This window comes from Petaurus breviceps, unplaced genomic scaffold, assembly GCF_028583685.1.
Source record: "Petaurus breviceps papuanus isolate PSGF00001 unplaced genomic scaffold, PetGlider_PUasm1.0 224, whole genome shotgun sequence".
In the NCBI taxonomy this organism is placed as follows: Eukaryota; Metazoa; Chordata; class Mammalia; order Diprotodontia; family Petauridae; genus Petaurus; species Petaurus breviceps.
In genome coordinates this window covers 11983494-12009259 of record NW_027185887.1, presented here as the reverse complement: position 1 = coordinate 12009259, position 25766 = coordinate 11983494, and the positions used below count along the sequence as shown (strand labels likewise).

General features: G+C 36.7%; 1 protein-coding gene across 1 annotated transcript; it reads left to right on the top strand.

Moving 5' to 3' along the window:
• Window positions 1-6869: 6869 nt before the first annotated feature.
• Window positions 6870-25525, top strand: NRSN1 (neurensin 1). The gene is made up of 4 exons (XM_069094942.1): window positions 6870-7012; window positions 8928-9000; window positions 18803-19000; window positions 23728-25525. Exons 3-4 carry the CDS (start codon window positions 18812-18814, stop codon window positions 24124-24126), a joined length of 588 nt encoding a protein of 195 aa, XP_068951043.1. The 5' UTR covers window positions 6870-7012; window positions 8928-9000; window positions 18803-18811; the 3' UTR covers window positions 24127-25525.
• The last annotated feature ends 241 nt before the right edge of the window (window positions 25526-25766 follow it).

The following is a 25766-nucleotide window of genomic DNA, read 5'->3' as shown; positions in this document are numbered from 1 at the left end:
ATATATATATATATATATATATATATATATATATATATATATATATACTATTATTATTATTTTACATGTAACTGGGAAATAAGATATACAGGCACTACAGCATAGAGATCCACCATGCCCTACTGGAAAATTGGAGGGGGGATGGGGGAAGATATGTGAGAGAGCTGATTGGAGGAGGGGATATCCAGCAGGATTGCTATTTTGGGGTGGTGGGTAGGGGAAAATAGGGAGAAAATTTGTAATTCAAAATCTTGTGGAAATTAATGCTGTAAACTAGAAGTTAATAAAGCATTTGATGAAGTAAACAAAAGGATCAGAGGGATTGGAATTTGATATTTGTAAGGCAAAAGGGCTTGGATTGCAACTAAGAATCAACTACCCAGAAAAACTGAGCATAATCTTTTAGACAAGGAGATGGTCATTTAATGAAAGAAGAGACTTCCGGACTTTCCTGATGAAAAAGCCAGAGCTCAATGGAAAATTTGATCTCCAATACAAGACTCAAGAGAGACATAAAAAGATAAACAAGGAAAACATGTGCACACATGCACATACACTCACACACACACACAAATAACTTGTGATTCAATAAGAGCAAACTGTTTACATCCCTGTATGAGAAGCTGATGCCTGTCAATATTGAAAGTTATATAATTATCACAACATTTAAAAGGGATATAAATAGATAGAGGGTGTGGGTATAAATTAATTAATCTGATGATTTAAATAAAACCTTATTAAGGGGTACAAATGGACTGTAATAGGAGAAAAGGAAAGGATGAGGTAGAAAAGGGTAATTTATGCCACACAAAGAGGCATTAAAACATACTATAGAAGAGGAAAAGGGGGCGTCTAGGTGGCACAGTGAATAGAGCACAGGCACTGGAGTCAGGAAGCCCTGAGTTCAAATCCGGCCTCAGACACTTGACACAATTACTAGCCATGTGACCTTGGGCAAGTCACTTAACCCCAATTGCCCTCCAACAAGCAAAAAAAAAGGCGGGAAAGAAGGGAGGGAGATGAACATCATATGAACTTTATTCTCATTGGTTCTGGTTCAAGGAGGGATCAACATAATCAGTTAAGTTTAGAATTCTAATGTAAAAAGACACAAAAATTCACTATAATTGAGGGAAAGTAGGGAGGGAAAGGAGCACTGTGTGAAATTTACTCTCATTGGTTTGGGTTTAAGGAGGCAATAATATACTCTGATAAGTATAAAAATCTATTGTGCTCTACAGGCAGTAGAAGGGGTAAGGGGGGAAAAGGGAGTGGTTAGAAGGGAGGAAAATAGTAGTAAGGGGAAAGAGCAGGTAAAGAGAGGGGAGGCACAAGGAGGGAATACTGAGGGAGGTGGTGGTCAAAAGGAAAACACTTAAGGAGGGAAAGGGAGAAGGAAGAAAAAAAACAGGGAAGGATGGAGGGAAAGACGCAGATAGTAATCATAACTGTGAATGCGGAAGGGATGAACTCTCCCATACAATAGAGGTGGAGAGCAGAATGGTTTAAAAACCACAATGATCCAATATGCTGTCTACAAGGAAACACATTTAAAACAAGGGAATACACACAGTGTAAAAGTAAAAGGCTAGAGTAGGACATATTATGCTTCAGCTAAAGTAAAAAAAAAAAATCAGGGGTAGCAAACCTTGTCTCTGCTAAAGCAAAACCAAAAACAGATCTAATTAAAAGAGATAAGGAAGGAAATTATCCTGCTAAAAGGCACCATCAAGAATGAAGCAATATCATTATTTAACACATATGCACCAAGCAGTATAGCATCCAACTTCCTAGAGGAGAACTTAAGGGAATTAGAGGAAGAAATAGATAGCAAACTATACTAGTGGGGGACCTCAATCTCCCCCTCTCTGAACTTGATAAGTATAACTTCATAAAACATGAAAAACATACACAATAAAGAAGTTAAGGAGGAGGATAGAATTTTAGAGAGGCTAGATATGATGGATCTTTGGAGAAAATTAAAGGGGATATAAATGAATATACCTTCTTTTCAGTGGTACATGGCACATACACAAAAATTGACCGTGTACTAGGGCATAAAACCTCACAATTCTGTGCAGAAAGGCAGAAATATTAAATGCATCCTTTTCAGATCATGATGCAATAAAAATCATGTGCAATAAAGGACCATGAAAAGATAGACTAAAAACTAAATGAAAACTAAACAATTTAATCCTAAAGAATGAGTGGGTCAAATAAGAAATTATAGAAACAATCAGTAACTTCATTCAAGAGAATGACAATAATGAGACAACGTGCCAAAACTTGTGGGATGCAGCAAAAGCAGTTCTTAGGGGAATTTTTGTAACCCTAAATGTATAAATGAATAAAATAGAAAAAAAATGGAGATCAATAAATTGGGCATGTAACTGAAAAAGGTAGAAAAAGAACAAATTGAAAATCTTCAATTAAATACTAAATTAGAAATAATAAAAAAAACTAAGGAGAGATTAATAAAATTGAGGTTAAGAAATCTATTGAATTAATAAATAAAACTAAGAGCTGGTTATGAATAAAATTGATAGACCTTTAGTCAGTATAATAAAAAAAAAAGAAAGAAGAAAACCAAATTACGATTTTCAAAAATGAAAAGGGTGAATCTACCTTAAATGAAGAGGAAATTAAAACAGAAATTAGGAATTATTTTTGCCCAATTGCATGCACATAAATTTGACAACCTTAGTGAAATGGATGAATATTTACAAAGATATAAGTTGCCCAGATTAAATGAACAGGAAGTAAATTACTTAAGTAACCCCATCTCAGAAAAAGAAATTGAACAAACCATCAATGAAATCCCTAGGAAAAAATCTCCAAGGCCAGATGGATTTACTAGCAAATTCTATCAAACATTTAAAGAACAATTGATTCCAATACTTTACAAACTATTTGGGAAAAGTGGTGAAGGAGTTCTACCAAATTCTTTTTGTGACACAAATATGGTACTGATACCTAAATTGGGAAGAGAGAAAATGGAGAAAGAATATTATAGACCAATTTCCCTCATGAATATAGATGAAAATATTTTAAATAAAATATTAGCAAAAATATTATAACAACTTATCACAAGAATAATACACTTTGATCAGGTAGGATTTATTCCAGGAGTGAAAGGATGGTTCAATATTAGGAAAACTATCAGTATAATTGATCATATCAACAACAAAACTAGAAGAAACCATATGATTATCTCAATAGATGTATAAAAGGCTTTTGACAAAATACAATACCTATTCCTATTAAAAACACTAGCAAATATAGGAATAAATGAAGTCTTCCTTAAAATAATAGGTAGCATCTATCTAAAACCATCAGTAAGTATTATATGTGATGGGGATAAGCTAGAAGTATTTCCAATAAGATCAGGGGTAAAACAAGAATATCCACTATCACCCCTCTTATTCAATTTGGTACTAGAAATATTAGAAGTAGCAATAAGAAAAGAAAAAGAAATCAAAGGAGTCGAGTAAGGCAAAGAAGAGACTAAGCTATAACTCTTTGCAGATGATATAATGATACACTTAGAAAATCAAGAAAAAAACTACTTGACATAATAAATAAATTTGGCAAAGTTGCAGGGTATTAAATAAACCCACATAAATACTCAGTATTCCTATATATTTCTTTAAAAATCCAACAGCAAGAGATGGAAAGAGAAATCCCATTTAAAGCTACTGTAAACATGATAAATATTTGGGAATCTACCTGCCAAAACAAACCTAGGACCCATACAAACACAACTGCAAAACACTTCACACAAATAAAGTCAGATATAACTAATTGGAAAAACATCAATTGCTCATGGCTGGGGTGAGTTAATATAATACAAATTACCCAAATTAAATTACATATTTAATGTCATACCAATCAATCTACCAAAAAAATTACTTTATAGAGCTAGAAAAAAAATAGTAACAAAATTCATTTTGAAAAACAAAAGGTCCAGAATATCAAGGGAATTAATGAAAAGAAATGCTAGGGAAGGTGGCCTAGTCATACCAGATTTTTAATCTGGATTATAAAGCAGCAGTGATCAAAATTACTTGGTACTGACTAAGGAATAGAGTAGTGGATCAATGGAATAGACTGGGTACATGAAATTAGGCAGTCAATGACTATAGTAATCTACTGTTTGATAAACCCAAAGACCCCAGTTTTGGGGATAAGAACTCACTATTTGACAAAACTGCTGGGAAAAGTGGAATATAGTATGGCAGAAACTGGGCATAGACCAATATCTAGCACTGTATACCAAAATCAAGTCTAAATGGGTGTACAATCTAGGTATAAAGGCTGATACTGTAAGCAATGTGGTAAACCAAGAAATCATTTACTTGTCAGATTTATGGAGAAGGGAAGACTTTATGACCAAACAAGAGATAAAGAGCATTATAAAATGCAATGGATAATTTTGATTTCACTAAACTGAAAAGTTTCTGTACAGTCAAAGCCAATGTAACCAAAATTAAGAGGGAAGTGGAAAATTGGGAAAGAATTTTTACAACTAGTGTCTCTGATAAAGGCCTCATTTCTAAAATATACAGAGAATTGAGTCAAATCTATAAGAATACAAATCATTCCCCAATTGATAAATGGTCAAAGGATATGAACAAGCAGTTTTCAGCAGAAGAAATTAAAGATATCTATAAGCATATGAGAAAATGCTCTAAATCACTATTGATTAGGGAAATGCAAATCAGAACAACTCTGAGGTACCACATCTCACCGGCCAGATTGACTAAGATGACAAAACAGGAAAATGATAAATGCTGGAGAGGATGTGGAAAAATCAGAACACTAATGCATTGTTGGTGGAGTTGTGAACTGATTCAACCATTCTGAAGAGCAATCTGGAACTATGTCCAAAGGGCTATAAATAAGTGCATACCCTTTGACCCAGCAATACCATTTCTAGGGTTCTATCCTAAAGAGATCATAGAAGTGGGAAGAGGCCCTGTATGCACAAAAATATTTATAGCAGTTCTTTTTGTGGTGTCAAAGAATGGAAATCAAGGAGATGCCCATTAATTGGGGAACGACTAAACAAGTTGTGGTATATGAATGTAATGGAATACTATTGTGTTATAAGAAATGAGGAGCAGATGGACTTCATAACAACCTGGAGAGACATATAAACTGATGTGGAGTGAGAAGAGCAGAACCAGGAAAAATTTGTACATAATTACAGACACAACAAATGTGTGATAACCAACTTTGATAGACTGGGCTCTTCTCAGCAATGCAAGGTTAGAAGACAACTCCAAAAGACTCATAATGGAAAGAGATGTCCACATCCAGAGACAGAACTACAGAATTTGAATACAGATTGAAGCAAACTACCTGCTCTCTTTCTCTTTCTTTTTCTTGTTTTGCTCTATTTCCTCTTTCCTATTGTCCATTTGATCTGTTATAATCTTTCTTTACAACCTGACCAATGTTTAATGTAAAGGTATTTGCAGATCCTATATTTGATTGCATGCTGCCATGGCGGGCGGGAGGAAGGGAAAGAAGGCGGGGGGAATTTGAAACTCAAGGGAATGTGGAATTGAATCTTGTAAACTAAAAGTAAGCAAATGAATTAATTTGAAAAATAAAAGAGTAAGCAAGATTTAGAGTTACAAACTACAGTGGTGGCAGGAGAGTCTCCAATAGTGAAATCAGGACTCTGAAAAAGTAAAGTACGGTTTACTGCTCTCCTTAAATTGATCATTTGGGGTCTCCCAAACCCAACCCCATCACAATTTAATTCAACTGAATAAATCTACTCTGTGCAAGGAACTGAGTTGGACATTGGATGCAGGAAAAGAAATAAACAAAACAGCCACTACCCTCAGGAAGCTTACTTTATACTGGGTAGATGCAAAATATATACACATATTTGTGCAGATGATATATGTATGTGTGCGTATACATACAAAGTAACTTCAGGAAGCAGAGAGCACTTTTCTTTTTTGGCTTTTTAACCACTCAGATTTAGTGGTGAGTATGGGGGGGGGGGGGTTGCAACACAAAACTGAATAATGATCTCGAAGGTTTGCAAAATTTTTCTGATTCAACTAAAGTGAATTTTTTTTATGTATTTTCTAGACTGCACCTCCATTTCCCACTTCCAAGGAGCAATTTGAGGGGCATTTTTTTGGATTGAAACTAAAGTACATGGCCTCAAAGTAAGTAGGGTAGAGGTGGATACCAATGAGACATTAACAGCTGGCATTTGCTCTAATGGTGTGTGGTGTTCTGCACAGACGTGGGAAGAGTTCTTTCAGGACCATGGAGAGAGCCCCAGAGTTTAAAAAATAGGATTTGGTGAAAGCCTAAGAAGGAGATGAGGCACTTTGTAGGAAAAATAGATAATGGCTTCAGAAGACTGGAGTGTATTTTGCCCAACTAACCGGAAGCTCTTCATTGCACACCCAAAACATATGTAAAATACACATTTAAAATACCTTGAATATCATACATTGTCACTTGGAAGTCAGGGTGAGGGTTTAGGCAAAGTCCACAGAAGGCCTAATCTCATCTGCAGGTCACTCTGATCAGGCTTCTAGTCCTTTTCAAATAAAACCCCACCAATACTGGCAAAAACGTAGAAAAAGAAAGGCAATGGCGTCCTTAGTCACCTGGGCCACCTTCAGGAAAGTGGACGGAGTGAAGAAGCTCTCCCGGGGTCGGGGAATGTTGGGGTGAAAGGAAAGTATAGTTTACGCTATTTTCTGTGGATGCCAGGACTCCTCCGCCCCAGCTCGGATCCTCTGGGATTTTGGCGGTGGCGACGGCAGCGGAGTGCGCAAGCACAAGACGAGCCTAGCTCCGAGATGTCAATCAAACTCTCTGTCTGAGGCTAAAGAGGCTCAGAGAGGCGGGAGCGAGAGCGGCGGCGGCGGCGGCGGAGGTAGAGGCGGCGGCAGAGGCGATGGGACCCCAGCGAGAGATTTGCGGCTAGCTTGCTAGCTGCACTTGCTCTGCGGGTCGGGGGGATCTGAGGGGACAGGTAAAACAATGCGGAACACAGGGGAAGCTGCTTTTAATTACCTCTCTCTCTCTCTCTCTCTCTCTCTCTCTCTCTCTCTCTCTCTCTCTCTCTCTCTCTCTCCAATTCTCCCTCTCTTCGGCTCCCCCTTTCCCTCCCCCATCAGACACACATACACACACACACACACACACACAAACACGGCATATATCACATATATACGCATAAAAATACCTATTACAAGCACAGAAACTAGAGGCAGACAGACCTAGGCTTTGACTGAATTGCGTTGATTGGAGATGGTCTGTATTATGTAAGAATTGGGGGGTGGGGGGGAGCAGAGAACCGCTGAAAACTTGAGAGCTTCATTTCTATGAGAGAGGGAAAGTTGGATGTTGGGTGAGGGGAAAATGTGAATTGAGATCTGCAAAATGCTCCGGATGCAACTGAAGGTGAATTTTTTTTAAGGTATTTTCTAGACTTAATAAAATTCCCCTGGCACTCCCTTTCCCACCTCCAAGGAGAGACTTAAGGGGCACTTTTCGGATTGAGACTAAAGTACGTGATCTCAAAGTAAGCAGGGTAGAGGTGGGCACCAATGGGGTGCTTGCTAGTGTTTGCTCTTATGGTGTGTGGTGTTCCGCTCAGTAGAGGGAAGTGTTTTTCAGCACCACAGAGAAAGCCCCAGGTTTTAAAGAGCAGGACTTGGTGAAAGAAAAGGGTAGCTAAAGGCTCTTGCTTTGTAGGAAAGAGAGAAAGGAGGAAAGGGTTGGGCATGGGAATTTTTAAAAAGGAAGAAATGAAAAGCCGAGGGGAGAAAAAAGGAAAGGAGAGACAGAGGCATGCAATGGCTTGTGTTTGACTTGTATTCTCTTCCTTAATCAGATTACCTAGGCAGGGTCCTGTTACTGCTTTCTTCAATCTGCTTTAAGCCTCCCTTCCTCCACCACCAGCATCGCACAAAAGGATTGGAGGAGAGGGCCATAAAGGAGATATAGTTATGCCACATGTAGTTTGACCTTTTGAGTACTATGACCAACAATCAACCAGGCTCACCTACCAGCAATCTCTGAGGCCTTCCAGAAAATAAACGACTTATCAGTTCATTAGCAAGGAATCTCAGGAACATCTTGAAAATATGAAAACTGTGGTTACTTTATTTTACATTATTTTAGCAATATTGTATGTAGCTGTGGATGGTTTTTAAATTTAATCTTTCATAGGAATCTGTCCTCAAGTAAATGGGGAGTAAAAATATGATTATAAAAAATCAATAAAGAAGGCAAGATATTAATCTAAGTTCATTTTATTGTCTTTTGGGGGGAAGGGGGAAGGCAGGGCAATTGGGGTTAAGTGACTTGCACAAGGTCACACAGCTACTAAGTGTTAAGTGCCTGAGGTCAGATTTTAACTCAGGTCCTCCTGATTCCAGGTCCGGTGCTCTACTCACTGTGCCACTTAGCTGCACTTCTAAGTTTATTTTAAAGATTTAAGACAGTACTATGGGTCTAAACCTGGGATTTCCTACCAAAGAAACTGTCCAAACAGATTTAAGTTGAAAATATATGGAAGGATATTTGAAAATGAAATAATTATCAGATACATTCCTCTCACACTGCAATGAGCCACTTAGCACATTAAACCCACAACTAATGAAGTAAGGAAGTTTTATATGTAAAATTATATATGAGAAATGGTTTAGTCTAGTCAGTGCTGCTCACTAGATGACATATACTATACTATTAAACAAAATGGAATTGGAAAACTATAAAATATATTTTTTAATTTAATAAATTTGGGCCTATCTGTCTACCTCTGAGCAAGAAATATTTTTTCAATATTTTCTCAACTACTAAAATATGATCAATGTGAATAGCTGTCTATTGTATTTGTATTTGAAATGAATCAAATTCCATAAGGATTTCTTTTTCCATAGGTTTGGAAAGATGAGCCTTTAGAAAGAAAAGGTTCCAAGGATAGACACCAGGAAGAGAAGGAGGACATCAAAGGTAATGATCCAGTTTCATAAATATCACTTATTTATAAATTCATTTAATACAATAGTCTCCATTTAAGTAATAATAAGAATGCAATATCACCTTTATATTTTTTCCATTTTCTTCTTCCTAGTTTGGAGATAGATTACAGCATTTCATTAAAAGGATTTATCTCAAAGGAGTAGGCCAATTCATTCAGCAGGGTTTTTTCCTATTTTTTTTAATTCACAAAATTGATCACACCTCCACTCACTTAGTAGAGTGCAATGAAGCTCAGAATACAGAGCAGTAGTCTTTACCACTTCACCATGGAAACCAAAAGTTTCCAAACTTATTCATTTATAGTAGCATATTCTAAAGTTGCAAGGCTATTCTTTAGCTCATTTTTAAGGCTCTCCAGTAAGATATAATATGTCCTTCCCTTATGTCCAAGTTCCAAACAAAATGAATAACTGTTCTCTAACCTTGCACTGTGTTGTCCCACCTATGTGCATTTGCACAACCTATCAACCATGCATTAGTTCTTTATTCCTCTCTAGTAGAATCTGTCTTTGCCTTCAAAGCCTGGCTCATTTGTCATTTCCTCCATTAGCCTTCTTTCATTCTCCCCTCAAATGAAAGTTATTTCTCCCTTTCATATTTTCCTAAAATACTGTAATAGAGCTCTTCTTTTCTTCTCTCACTATCTACTAAGAATTGTGTATGCATTTCATATACCACCCTTAGGATGATCATATTTAAAACTGAGAAGTGCCTTGAAGATCAATAAGCCTTTAAATTCCTTGAAAGGCAGCAGTTTTGTTTTTCAACATCTTTATCCCCAGAGTGTAACATGATGCCTTGCACATAAAGGACACTGCATAAAACCTTGTACAACTAAATAATGTGCATTTACAGGGTTTTTTTACTCTGAAAAGTGAAAATTTTAGTCAATCTTTTTTTGTCTATACAACATTCACAACAGTTAGACTGATCTGTTTTTACACTGAAATGGACAGGTATTAGGGAACCAACTAAAGAAAGCCTGCATTTATTGATCAATAAATAGCTAATATCTACTGTTTGCCAAGCACTGTGCTAAGAGCTGGTGATACAGATAATAGCAATTAAAAAGACAGCCCCTGCCTTCAAGAAGATTACAATCCAACAGGGGAAGACAAAACACAAAAAGAAGATGAAAAACTGGGCAGGGGAGAAGTACCCAAAACAGAGGAGTGGTGAAGTCAATCAGGTAAATACCAAAGTAATGCATTCAGAAGAGAAATAAGATGTCCCAAGCTGAGGTCTCTCCTTAAAAAGAGGTTTGGAGTTCACACCTCTCCCCATTCCAATCAGAGATGCTGAGGGTAGTCAGGAAGGAGTACCAAGCCTGATGAGATCTTACATGATGATGAGGTCATCTCAATTATATATCCTAATTCTTCTGCATGTGCCTACTACCTCTTGTACAACTGACTATAAGGGAGAAAACTTTTAATCAATCTTTAATTTTATTAGCCTGAATTTGATTTCTGGACTAAAAAGGCAGATATAAGAAATGGCATGATTCTAAAATTGTTCTTAGTATCAAAAAGAACAACCAAGAAATGGCATATTTCTGACTTTAAAACTATCTCACAGCATAACTTAGGGAAGGGTCAAGAGGCTCAACAATAGGAGACCTTTACTTTCTACCTCCTTCCCTTGTAGTACAATAGAAAGAATATTGAACTTGCTGTCAGAGAGCCTGGTTTTAATTCAGCTCTAATTCTTAATATCTGTGTGACCCTGGTAAAGTTAGCCTCCTTAGGCCTCCATCTTCTCTTCTATAATGTGAAGAGATTGGACTAGAAAATCTCTAAGGTTATCTCTGGTTCTAGTTCTATGATTTCATGATCCGTCAAAGAGAACATGAAAATAAAAAAGATGAGATCAATAAAATGATTTGAGCTTCATAAGAAATGATGATTTCCTATATATAAAGAGATACAAGATCTTTTTCTAGCAGGCTCATGTAATAGAAAGAGCATTGGGTTCAAGAGTTAACTTGAACACTTACTTCCTAAGTAATCTTTAGCAAAACAATCAAACTCAGTAACTTCAGTTTTCTGTTAAGAAAATGACTGATTCTTGAACTACCTTCCTTACGAGATTGTTTTGAGGAAAGTACTTTTAGTCTAACAGATCTTTGTCAGGTCTCATCTTCCTTGCCCTCTCTGCAGCATTTGGCATTGGCCATTCTAATGGATGCTCTATCCTGTCTTGTTGTATCAAAGAAACCATATTTCCTTGATTTATCTCTAATCCAACCTCTTTTTGTCTGTCCTCCTCACTGGTTATCCACCCTATTCCTGACCTCTTAAGATGGATGTTTCCCCAGGTTTTGTCCTGGGTCCTTTCCTATAACCTCTTTACACTCTCTTTGTCACTTTCATTCAATCATCAAGCACCAGTTCTCAATTACTACCTGTGTGCTGAATCCTGAATAAATATGTCCAGCCTTGATATCTCTTCTGCAATCTAGGACTGACCACCTGGGCATTCAACCATCACCTTAAGCTCAATGTGTACAAATCTAATAATTCCTTCTTTTCCTCTTTCTGATTTCACTATTTCTATAGGTAACACCACTATCTACCCAGTTTCCTGCATTCTAAATCATGTTATTTTATTTGTTTTTTCACCATTTCTCACCTCTGACTTCCAAGTAATCATCAGATTTTGTTGATCCCATCTCTATAATATCTCTCACATCTGTCACTTCTCCCTCTCCCCACTCCCACTGTCACTACTCAAGACTTTACTATCATTAGTCAGGACTATTTCAATAGTCTAACAACATGTATTCCTGTCTCCAATCTCCCTGCATCAATCCATTTCCCATTTGGCACCTAACTAGGCATAAGTTGAGTAAAGTTGAAAAAAACTTCAGCAACTATATATACCCTATTGTTCACATTCCTTTATCTGGCCTTCAATTCTCTCCTTCCTCTGGCACCACATTTATCCCATGATAGTATCCACCAAACATTCTAGCCAAGCTAGACTACTGTTGGATCCTAGAATATTACCTGTATTTAATTCTTTCTTTACTTTTGCTCATGAAATTCTAAGATGTTCTTCATTTTTCCCTTATTGAATCCTTATGTATTCCTTAAAACCTACTTCAAATGTCCCCTCCTCCATGAAAACCTCCCTGATTCATCTTATGAGCAATCCACTTTCCCCTTCAGACCTTGCAAAGCACTTTGCTTCCCACCTACCTACTGCAAGATATTACTTGTCATGTAATATTCACTATTATACTTACCTGTTTTGTATCTTCTTATTAGACTATAATATCCCTGAAGACAGTGACCCTTTCTTATGGAAACTTTGTATATTCCCCAGCAGCTAGTACAATGCTCTGAACATTGTAGACACAGTGTTTGTTGAATGTGAATGTGAAACTTAGAAATGTTTTATAAACATGAGTTATTATTAGTATCATGAATGTCCATGAATTTTTTTTAACTCACAAGTATTAAGTATATCTATCTACAAATGTAAATTTCAGATCAGCTGCAGATATACTGAGTTTTTCTTCTTTGTTTGACACTCAAGACTCTATACAATCAAAAGATTCCTTAACATTCCTGCCTACTGGTCCTAGGTTTGAACTCTGGCTCTGCTATTTACTTCCTCAGTGACCTTGGGCAAGACCCTTCAGTTTTCTGGGCTTCAGTAACCCTCATCTGTGAAATCTGTGCGCTAGGATTATAAGGTCCCTTTCATATCATATCTATTTTTCAGGCCTTATATGAATCCAAATTACCATCTGATTTTTCCAAATATGTCTTCTTTCTAGAAATAACTCTCCCTAGCAGGTAACTTTTGCATGGTACTTAAGGCATTTAGGAAGAAGTATTAAATCTTTCATGTACCAAACGAGATCTTTTAAGCAGTTCTGCTAATATAACCAGTTGGGGGAAAAAAGAAATTGGTCAATTGGCAATTTCTGAGTTCTGCACAATGCCAAATGTTTTTGTTTGTCTGATTTTTGCATATACACAACATTAAGGCAACCTTACAAGTCTATCAGACATTCATTAATTCAAACAACAGATATCTATTGGGCTTCTACTACCCGTGTTTCCCCAATAATAAGACCTATCCCGAAAATAAGCCCTCCCCTTACTGTGTAAGATTCCTCTAAAATAAGCCCTCCCCCGAAAATAAGCCCTATTGAGATTGCTACTGTAGTGAAGGTGATCCCCTGCGCTACACGCTACATTATGGTACCCTCTGTATGCACCGTCCCCCCCGTCCCCCCCCGTGAAACACACGACACACGCCGCGCTCCGAGCTGCATCCAATCAGAGCTGCAGCAGTGAGCACGTCATCCTGTTCTTCCCCAGTGATTTGCTTATTGAATAAAGGTACATTTTTTTGTTCACATTTACCTGTTTATTAAAATTGCTGTCAATGTTCATTAAAATAAGCCCTCCCCTGAAAATAAGCCCTCTGGTGCTTTTCTGTCCAAAAAATTTAATAAGACAGTGTCTTATTATCGGGGAAACACTGTATATATGCAAGATCATGCACTATGTCATATGACCAATAGTTAAAATGTATTGCCCAGTACATTAACTCCATGTTATGACCTTAATTAACATCATACAAACAGAGGGTGTCTTCTAATAGGGAATACAAATTTGCATGTCTTAAACATAGAATTGTCCTTTGGTAGAAGCAGGGTGAGGAGGACTGGACCAATATTTTTTTTCTATATTGGGAACTGTAATTATGGAAACTATCTTCACTGATACAGATGAGCATCTTATCTACAACTTCAAAGTTTAGAGATTTTCAAGACAATGAAAGATTAAATGATGATGATGATGATGACGATGGCAATGATGATGATAGTATTTATATGGTTCTTTAAGGTTTGCAAAGTGCTGTGCATATGTTATCTCATTTGATCCTTATAACAAACCTGGGAGGTAGGTACTATTATCCTCATTTTACAGATAAGGTAACTAAAGCTAAAACAGGTCAACTGACTTTCCCATGATCACATAATACATAGATAGATAGATAGATAGATAGATAGATAGATAGATAGATAGATAGATAGATAGATAGATAGATAGATAGATAGATGGATGGATGGATGGATGGATGGATGGATGGATGGATGGATGGATGGATGGACAGATAGATAGATATAGGTATAGATATATAGATATAGCTATCAGAGCAAAGACTTGAATCTTTGGGGTCTACATACTTCCAACATTGGCCATCTGTTTACAATGGTGATATGATCTCTCAGCACTCTGGCTATTTAAAAAAAATAAACCCATTTGCATTTTTGTCACTTTGGTTTACCCTGAGAATCTATGTTTTTGTATGCCTTTTGTTATTTCAATCATGATATTTTTAATCAAGTTAGATTTCTGAGTCTCTGGATTTCACATCTTAAACAACAGGGGTATTTAACCTGAAATTCCTGGAACAAGCTGTGCTGTACAGGCAATGTTTGCAATATGTCATTCTGTTCTGTTCAGCATCAGAGCTGCTGTGATCCTGGGAAAGAGAGAATTTAGAATCTAAAGGAATTAACTCATACAGTTGCTAGGAGTGATTTTTTTTTTCCTTTCCTATTACATCTATGTTTTATCTATCTATGTGTCATGTTAAAGTGCTCCATATACTCAGCAAAGTATGTCTTCATGAGCTAATTTTACTTACACAAGTAAATCATATAGTCTATATTTTCTCTTATTAATGTCACTAACTTTAATCCTCTAAGTTATATCAGTGATTCATGGTACAACCTTTAACAAATTATTCCATTTTTCTATGCCTTAGTTTCTCCAGTGACAGAACAAGTTAATGACATCTTTTCCATCCCTTCTACACAGGAATTGTACTATCATGAATTAGAATATGCCTTAAAAGTAAATCTATAAATAAATTTTTGGTAACAAACACTTATTAATAAATATTTAATTAGATGCAGGATAAAATATACAAAAGAAATCATCACTATTCATTATTATATTAACAATTATTAGGATGATGATCTGTGGGACTTTGCCAGTACTGACAAAGCAAAAATTTATCTAGATATTTTGATTAAACAGCTTTCTCCCACATTAACTAAAAACTCTATTTCTTAAATCCTTCTCTTTTATTGTCTTCAAACATGGTGATTATCGAGACCTTCCTAGAGAAGAAGAGCACAGAGGTGAGATTAGGCTTTTGTTCACTCTAAGTGAGGCTTAATAATTAAGTTTCCCTCCCTTCCCCCCATTAAAAAGATGAGCACAGTCTTACCTTTTAAAAGAATAAGTCACTGTTCACTAGTAAACTCTTACTATGTCCCATACAATATTTTGCCACAAAATAAAGGCCTATATGCTAAGGGAAGTTTCATTTTCTAGAATTAAAAATGTGTGCATTTAGAAAAGGTCAAATTTTAAAGTGTCCCTCATTGTGACCCCTGTATTTTTTTTGCCCTAGACAGCTGCCTACTTTCTCTTCCTTTAATCCTACTTCTGGGGAAACTCAAAGTATAAATATGCTTGTCTTTTATTCATACAGATCCTGCTGCTAGGCAACCTTTGGTAGGATTCATCTGCTTTGATTCTATAGGTCTGCTAAAGGATTGGCCTATATATACCTACATTGTCCTACCAGTTGCCCTTATAATCAGTAGAATACATTTACCAGGTGGCTGGCCAAGCTTATGGTTATATTCAGCAGCCACAGGATAAATTTAGGAATCTTTCCTTCCCCTTCTATTTGGCAAACTCCAATTGCTATTACCTCTAGAATCAAAGGTAAGTAACTTGGTTTGGCATTTGAAGCTCCTCACAGCTTTGTACCTTCCTGGTTCTCCAGCCTTCTCACTCATGATCACCCTTCATGAATTCTACAATACAGTCATACTGTCTGGTTTGCTTTTCCTCACATGTAACTTGCCCTCTTCTATATGGCTTTACATTCCCTGTCCTCCATGTCCATAATGTAAATTTTTGCCTTTGCCATTTGTCATTGCTTCCTTCAAACTCAGCTTGAGTACTACTTTGTACACAAAGTATTTCCTGATCACCCAGCCACTAGTGTCCTTCCTAAAATAATCTTGAATCCATCTTGTATATATCCTATATATGCTTTTTTTCTTTTTATAACCTGTTTTTCTGACTATAAAGCATTCATTCTCTCCTCTACTCACTCCCTTCCATTTAAAAATAAATAATGAAATCCTCACAACAAATATGGATAGCCAAGCAAAACAAATCCCTATATTGTTGGACATATTAAAAAATACATATGTTACATTTTTCATTTCAAATACATTACCTCTCTGGTAGGAGGTGAGTAGCTTGCTTTACATTTGGTATTCTAGAATTGTGGTTTGTCATTGCACTGATCAACAGTCTGAAATCTGTCAAAGTCCTTTTGTTTTATACTATCATCTTATAAGTTGTTTGCCTAGTTTTGCTCTGTTCTTCACTCTGCATCACATCATAGAGGATTTCCCAGTTTCCTCTAACACTGTCCATCTCATCATTATTTATGGTGCTATAATAGTCCACTATATTTACATACCATAATTTGCTTAGCCATTCCCCAATAGATGGGCATTTTCTCCATTTCCAGTTTTTGCTATTATGAAAAGAGCTGTTATAAATGTTTTTGTACATATAAGTCTTTCTCCTTTTTTCTTTGATCTACTTGGTATATGGATACAGTATGGATGTGGCTGGGTGAGGACATAGTTTAAAATTGTTTTTCAGAATGGCTGGCCCAATTCACAGCTCCACCAATAGTTCAGTAGTATACCCATTTTTCTAAAAATATCTGCATGTCTTTGTCCTTGAGGCCTTTGCCTCATTAGGATATTTTAACCAACTGGACAACTGAGATCATTGAACACTCATAGATACTTAATATAATTGATGACATACTCTTTTCTTCAAAACAATAACCTACTAAATGGCATATTTTTGACAAGAGGTCATAAATGAAGCTTTCAAAAGTGGCTAATTTACATTCAGAGGTTATCATGAGCCCCAGAAAGAATCATCAGTGGAGAAAAGGACATTTTAAATTGTGTTCACTTAGTCACATTGGAATTATCTCTACATAATATCAAATGTGGATGAAAACTGGGGAGAAAAAAGATCTAGTCAGGTATCTAAATGCTTCCAGATATGCAAATATCTGATATTATTAAAGTACAATCAGATTTAGTGGGAAATGGGCACCCAAAATAATGATGAGGAAATTTAATGGCATAGGAAAGCATGGAAAGTCTTCTGTTTCTTCCAATTATTTGCCCTTTCCATGCCATCACAGACTTAGCCACTACTATATCAAGACAGCATGGCATAATGGAAAGAGCCATTGAATTGGAACCAAGAGGACTCAAGTTGGAATCCTACCTCTGATACTTACTACTTGTGTGACTCTGGGCAAGTCACTTATCCACACCAACCCTCAGTTTTCTCATTTATAAAATGGGGATAATAGTGACACCTACCAGACAATTGTGGTGAGGATCAAATTAGAGAATGCATGTTAAGGGGGTTTTTTTCAACCTTTGAGCCACTCTATAAATGTGAAATATTACTAGAAGGTGAATCACAAAGTGGGATTACATAGCCAAAACAAAAAAAAAATTACTCCCTCCATAAGATCATCCATTTTTTACAAGTTGAGACAAAATCTCTCATGGAAGCAAACCAGTTCATGAGGCCCTGATCTCATTTAGCTAGTTATGAATTCATAGCTATATTATGTTCCTTCTTGGGAAAATAACAAAAAAAAAAACTACCTCTCCCCTGAATATCGTAATCTTACAGCCCACATGCATAAGAATGCTAGCAAATAAAGACTAGAGTACAAGGTTAATGACATGTTAATTATTGAGTAAACAGCTTGCAGTTTAATAGAGCATGAGACTTAAGTTCCCCCAATAGCTTTTTTAATAAAGATTCTTTGAAACTTAACAATTAATTAAAATGTTAGAAGATACAGGTGATGAGACTGTAAGGACTAAGCACTTACAAGCTACTGAGATCAGCACAATGGTAAAGGTTCTATGAGGGAAGATTCAAGGTCCTAAATAGATCAGAGAATCACAGAATGTCATCTTGTCCAACCCTCTGCCTGACCTCTGAAGCCCCTCCACAATATCCCTGAACAAGGAGGAAAACATGGAACTCTTGTTTTTATCTTCACGTCTCACCCCCCAGCACAGTACCTATCACACAGGTGCTATTTAATAAATGCTTCTTGATTTACTGATTGAAAAAGTGGTGATCCAGGCTTCACTTGAAGGTAAGTCCCAAGCAAACTTGGTCTGTGGCAATTTAATAATGTCTCTCATTCTTGAACTTGGAAATATAGAGTGCTGGTGTTCAAGAAGATAAAAGTTTTATTGCTCAGACCATGGCAATCTAGGTCCTCTCAAAAACTTTCTGCTTCTGTTGCCAGTGGATGGGATGTCTCCTATTTTTTGCATGATATGAAGGAACTGTGCTATTTCTCTTGCATTTGTTTATGTAGAGCTTATATGTTATGGCCACTGAGTATTTGTGTAATTTAAAGAGGAAAGAAAATGGTAGCCTATAGAAAAAGAGATTTTAAACATATACATACATACACACATACACATATGTATGTATGTATTTTGAAGGGAAAAGACTTTGTTCAAATGGGCTACCTCATAAGTTAATGGAAGAAGAGAGACACTATATTTCTCCGAGTTCTTTGACATTTACTGTAATGTAGAGGGCAAAATACTCAGGACCTACCTATTTGGCCTCTATCCTTTCAGCCAAAAAGAATGAGTTCTTGTACCAACATCTGTGGGGCCAAACAAGCACAGAATACACCTGAGGGTGGATATCAGCGCTATGGAGTCCGATCCTACTTGCATCAGTTTTATGAGGACTGTACAGCTTCCATCTGGGAGTATGAAGATGATTTTCAGATCCAGAGATCACCTAATAAGTGGAGCTCAGTTCTCTGGAAGGTAAGAGGGAAAATACTGGGGCACGAGTATGTGTGAGTGTGTGTACACAGTTAGCTTAGCTAATGAAATGAGGCTTAGTAGAAAAAATATTTAATCCAGCTATAAAAATAAAGCCCAGGTCTTTAATTTTTCTCTGACTAAAAGCATGGTTCCCACTGACATTAAATGTGTTCTTTGTTTGTCTTAGAAAAAAATGGGTATGAAGCTCAGCCCTAAGTAACATCACAAGATAAATAATACTTCAATACCCCTGATAGATCTGTGATCTCATTCATGTGGGTATGCCCTCTAATGATACAGGTCTCAATCTAATTAGACCTATCTATCCTATGGAACTCTGATCCAGGTCTTTGACATTATTTCACATAGACTGGCATTACTAATACTATACTTTCAATATTCTGCAATATCGTCTTAATAGATGAATCCCTAACTAAGCAAAAGAAACATTTTCAGGTATCAATTGCAGATGTGATTTTCTAAGTACTAAATGGAAAAAATGAAGGAGCTAATGAATAGGGAGAGTGGTATAGTAGAACAAACACTGACTGAAAATCAGCAAATGTGACTTTCCCCCTAGATCTAGCTAATCACTTTGGACAAGTTACTTCTCCTCAAGACTTAGACCAGATGAGGTCTAAAGCTCCTTCCATCACTAATATCCTCCAGCTTCCAAAAGTGCTTTATAACTTAGTGTTGTCAAGCATTTGGACAATGGGGTGCTCTGATGGATTATGTAGTATTTTATGAGTAAAAAAATGCATTAGAAGACAGAATACTAAGTTACCTAATGTTTCTATAAATTAAATAGGAACGGATTAGGTTAATAAGCCATAAACAAAATAGCACAGTTGTATTAGACAGCAACAGTTAATAGGTGACCCAAGATTCAAGGTTAACCACAGAATTCAACTTGTCTAGCTGGCTTTACCCAGGCTTCATCTATTCAACCCTCATTGACCTGAGCCAATGAAAGAATCAGGTGAGAGACATTGCAGCATAAGGCAGAGTGCTAGACTAGTGCCCAGAAGCTAGTATCAACTCTGTCTCTTACCTACTACATGACCATACAGTAGAAAAGAGTCTCTGGAATCAGAATACTTACATTCAAATCCTGCTTCAGATCCCAACTATTTTTGTCACCTTGGACAAATCACTTAATCTCTCTGAGTATCATTTGTAAAATCAGGGACTTGAACTAGATGACTTCTGATGTCTTTTCTAGATCAAATATTTTAAAGTACTATGATGAGCTTCTATGTTTCTTATTTGGCAAATATCGAATATTTGCCTGGAAAAACTTTTAGCACATAATAAATAAATAAATAACATCTAAAGCACTTTAGGAATTGGTAATATGAGTAATGGTGAAAGATGAGGACATAAATTTATCAAGTGGTTTCTAGTGATAGAAAGATATCTCCACACAAATTGAATGGCTCTAGAAGGCATTATTTAACATGCCCTGCCATTTATTGTAAATAACCAATGCTTGTATCCATTCAAAATCCTGGATTCCTTCTACCTTCCTGATATTAAGATAGTAGCTAGATATCTGAAGTGGGAATTATGAGATCTCTGTTGCCTACTGAGTTACTCAAGGATTCTGTGACTCAATGTCCATATCTCTACAGTGAAGATAAAATAACTGCCCTCTGTTTGCCTCCTAGAGAAGAAATGATAATGGATGATAAAACATTTACAAAATACTTTCCAATAACTCCCCAAAAGCATGTTATATGGATATTTGCATTATCATCCCTTCTCTCTTTTATCCATCAATATCTGTATGTGACTGGAGCAACTAATATTTCTTTCTATCCCTTCTCACTATGGTCAGGACAGAGTCATGGATTCTTATGCACATGTGAGCTCAGCACAGCTTAATTCTATGGTCATAGACCCCATGTTTTATGCAAACCAGTTGTTTTGCAGGTCAGCACAGTTACTGGTCTTGCGGGATCCCTAAAAAGACTGTGGACTGTCTCAAATCTATAACCACAGCTAGAATTAAAACTAAAAGCATGTGCCCTGCCCTACTGAAAGGCTAGACACAGTGACTTTTGTACATGAAAGCAATCCATTGACATTACTGATGAACTGCCCAAAGGTCGTTCTCACCTGAGTGGCTTTCTCTTTCATTTTCTAGCACCATTCTTGCTTTCAGTTTTGACTGGTATTCTTATCCCTCCTGCCATGATTCTCACTTCCCGCCACTCTATCCAGATTCTTTTCTGCCAAAGCAGCTGGCTTGTTCCTGCCATACACTCTCCTATTAGACTGACTGAAATTTATGAATGCCAGGGGCTAGTTCTAAGTAACTTTATCATAGATGGCAGTGCCTATATATGGCACATGTAAATTAAAAACCACATATAGCTCTATGGGATCATACAATTTCCTTTTTTTTTAAGTGAACAGGAATGATGCCATCTTTGTATTTTGCTTTTTAACTTCTGAGAGAAGTCCCCAATGGATTTCTTGTTAATGAAGCCCTATTCAGTTAAGCAGCGATTTACACATACTCAACAATTGGATTTTGTTGTTGTTAGTCATTTTCAGTTGTGTCCAACTTTTTCTGACCCCATTTGGTTCACAGCAAATATACTGGAATGACTTGCCATTTCCTTCTCCAGTTCATTTTATAGATGAGGAAACTGAGACAAACAGGGTAAAGTGACTTGCCCAGAGTCACACAACTAGTAAGTGTATGAAGACAGATTTGAACTTCCTAATCCCAGGCCTGGCACTCTATCCATTGTTGTACCACAATTGTATCAACATTTTAGATTAGTCAACCACTATTTATTGAGCACTACTCTGTGCATAGCCCTATCAGTGGTACTATAAGTGGGTACCGGAGAAAAATAGAACATGGCCTACATTCTTAAAAATCTTGGAATTTAATTAGGCACATTTATGTTACCTCAGTTTTTTTAGATCCTGCCATTGATTAAATAAAAACACGAACTAACAATGACCAACAGAGCCCAGCTTATTGAGGCATGGAACCTGATTTATCAGAGTTTTCCAGGAAATGTGACATGAGAAACATGATTAATTTTTGCTTCATTTGATAAAAACCTCCAGTATCCTTCAGGAATGCTATCTTTTTTTTTTTTCAATTATAATCAGGAATTGTCATTTTTTTGCAGCAAACAGAAAATTCTATTTTATTCAACAAACATATATTTGTTAGATATGATGATATATCACCCACATAAAGAGCTAGTCTTGAAGCTAGGAAAACCTGAGATATATGACTATGGGTAAATTACTTAACCTCTCAGTGCCTCATGCAACTCTCCATAAATTACAGAACTGCTTTAGTAAAGGGAGTTTCCACCCTGGGATTATCTCACACCAGTGAAGTAATAGGTAATAATAGGTCCAGACACTCCCCCCAACACACACACACACACACACACACACACATTTCCATTTTAAAAGAATGAACTTTGCCCATTTGTTTTTCTTATTCAAGATTAAAGGTTTTTTTGAGGTAAAAAGATTTTCTACCTTTTCTTTCTAAATAAAGGTAGATTGGTGCAACAGCAAAGGTAGACATATCTAAAAGGTGTTCACATGGTTGCAGTTCTCTTAGCAATGCAGTTATATGGAAAGAGGTATATTTACTGCAATGTCTTCCATAGGTTGGGCTAATTTGTAGCTCAGAACCTAAAACCTGTGTATAAATGACAAAACCATCTTCATCCCCACACCAGTGTTTGACTGTAGATACCAGATTAGGCTGGTGTTCTGAAGAGTAGGCAGGGTTCTAGATCTAGGCTATGCCACTAAGCAACCAAATGACCTCAGGAAAGTCAATTGTTCTCTTGGAGCCTCAGATATCACCAAGAGTGACAGACTCAGAATGCAGATTGATGTATATTTTCTTCTCTTTTTTGGGGGGGGGGGGGGGGGGGGGGCAACTTGCTAATGTGGGAATTTTTTTTTGCGTGACTATTCATATTTCTAATGGGTTTGTTTTTTCTTTCCTTCTCAATGGATGAAGAAGGAGGAATAGAAATGAAAATTAAATTGAATTTTAAAATTTAAATAAAATGATAGAGGGAGTATGAACTAGGTTATCTCAAAAGTTCCTTTCTAGCCCCAATAGTCTATGATTGGGGGATTAGTTACAGTAAAATTAAAACAAAACAACAACAATAAAAAAATGAACTCACCTGAGGGATCCAGATAGTATTGTTGCTGGATTTGCTGGACAGCAGCTTGCAAGTAAGTCTCTTTCTCCTTTATTAACTAAAAAACAAATTGGCCTTATCCAGTAGCTATGAGAAAGCTTCCAAGCCATGATTATGTGAGAAAGATGATAATGACCATACCTGCCTCTTTATGGAGTATCACATTTTAATTTTTTTTATTATGTACTGAAGAATCATAAACAAACACATTACAGAATTACAGTCTTTGCATATAAAGATATATAAAATCTGCATATAAAATCTTTAATATGCAAAGAACAGAAGAGATGATTTTGATGATATGTATGAGATCAATGAGATAATGAACTTATTAGATTCCATTCATTTTTATAATTATGTTAATTTTAACACAATCATAACAAAATTGGCATAAGTTGTGCTTGTGAGAGAGAGAGAGAGAGAGAGAGAGAGAGAGAGAGAAAGAGAGAGAATGTGTCTCCTTCTGAACTTCTTTTTTGTTTTCTTTTCTCACCTATTGTTCCTGATTGCATCTTTCACTAGGTCGGACTCATCTCTGGTACAGTCTTCCTGATCTTAGGGTTGACTGTTCTGGCAGTGGGCTTTCTGGTGCCCCCCAAAATCGAAGCCTTTGGAGAGGGAGATTTTGTAATGGTGGATTCCCAGGCTATTCAGTTTAATGGAGCACTAGACATCTGTAAGCTATCAGGAGCTGTTTTATTTTGTATTGGAGGGATGACCATGGCTGTGTGTCTACTGATGTCTGCTTTTGCAAAAAGCTACTCCAAAGAAGAAAAATATCTTCAGCAGAAGTTCAAAGAGAGAATAGCAGACATCAAAGCCCATGTCCAGCCCATCACAAAAGCTCCAGCCCCAGGGGAAACCAAGATACCAGTCACTTTGTCCAGAATTCATAACATCCAGCCTTTATCAGAAACCTGAAGCTATATTCTGCCTCCCTTCTGTAATTTAGGCATATCAGCCAAATGGGAGAAAGTCACCTTTGGTAATGTCAAGAATATGACATGTCACATACCACTGGGCAGCAGCCGCCGCCGCCAGCTCAGGGGGAAAGCTGAGCAGAACTCAGAGCCATTTGTTTCAGGCTTCAGATAGTGCATACATCCCACTCTTTATGATGTGTATTTCCCTTTACTAAACCAGGAGACCCCACAGAAATATTTGTTGACATCCTGTGACTTCATTGTCATTTTCTGTGTTCTTTGAAAGTGCTATACAATTTTAGACCAGCCTTACTAGAGGTCAAATCCAACCTAAGGATAGTGTGGTCTGGTTTCATTTTTTTTCCTAATACTTTTCTGCTTACTATTGTTTTCAGTTCCATCCCTACTGAGTAGCATAAGATATTGTCAAGTATATTCATGGAAAAAACTGGTTTTCCTTATTCTGACCTACAGCTTTACCTTTTAACTGTATTACTTAACATGAGGCTCCTCATATTAGACTCAAATTTATCAGCCTCCCCTATGGATCCTATGTGCCCTTGTATTTTTTGTGCAAAAATGCTAAAAATCACCAAACTGAAGATCACTAAGATAATATGATCAAAAAAATTTAAGAATTTGAGTATCTCTATTCATAGTATTGGGGAGGGAACAATGTTTAAGTGAAAAACAGACAAGGAAAAATAAAACAAAACAAAACAGCACTTGGAAGTCAGAAAGCTGGAATTCTACTCCCTACTCCACCACTAATTTACTTGGATAACTCTGGGCAACTTCTCTAGGCCTCACTACAATTTATCTCTAAAATGAGGGGAGCTGGGGCGGCTAGGTGGAGCAGTGAATAAAGCACCAGCCCTGGAGTCAGGAAGACCTGAGTTCAAATTCGGCCTCAGACACTTAACACAAAATTAGCCATGTGACCTTGGGCAAGTCATTTAACCCCAATTGCCCTCCAAAAAGCAAAAACAATTAATTGAATAAATAAAATAAAATGAGAGGAGTTGGACTAGATAATCTTTAAGGCCCTTTCCAGCTTTAAATTCTTTGATTACTGTACACCATATGTAATTTTATCCTCTTCCTCTGGGGTTTGTTTCAATGTGTTTGTTCCACAGACCAGTGTCATTCTTTCACACCTTGACTCATTGAAAGCCACAGATTTGAGGTTCATTGGTAACCTGTACCTTGTCATGTTCTATTGACAAGGTATCTCAATACTTGACTTTAACTTGATACTGAAAGAAGTTTATACAATGCTGTCATATTTTTATAGAGACTAAAGAAAGCCATCCTCAAATAAGAAATGTCTGTGAAGATACTAACCTGTAAAGGATTTTCCTTCACAGACAACAAATTTTATTTTCCTTGAAAGGAAGTCATCTCCTCCCTTTGCACTTTAATTTAATCTGTGGATTTAAATTAGGCTGTGAAATGGAAGATATGACCATGGTATCCTCTCAAAAATCCCTGCCAACTTATATTGCTATTTTTGAATGGATAAATAAAATATATGAATGAGCCGAATATAAATTGCATTGTCATTCCTTCAGCATCTGGCTTGCTTTCTCTGTTTGTTTTCTATTATGAGGATGAATAAGCAATGGATGAGTAAGTAGA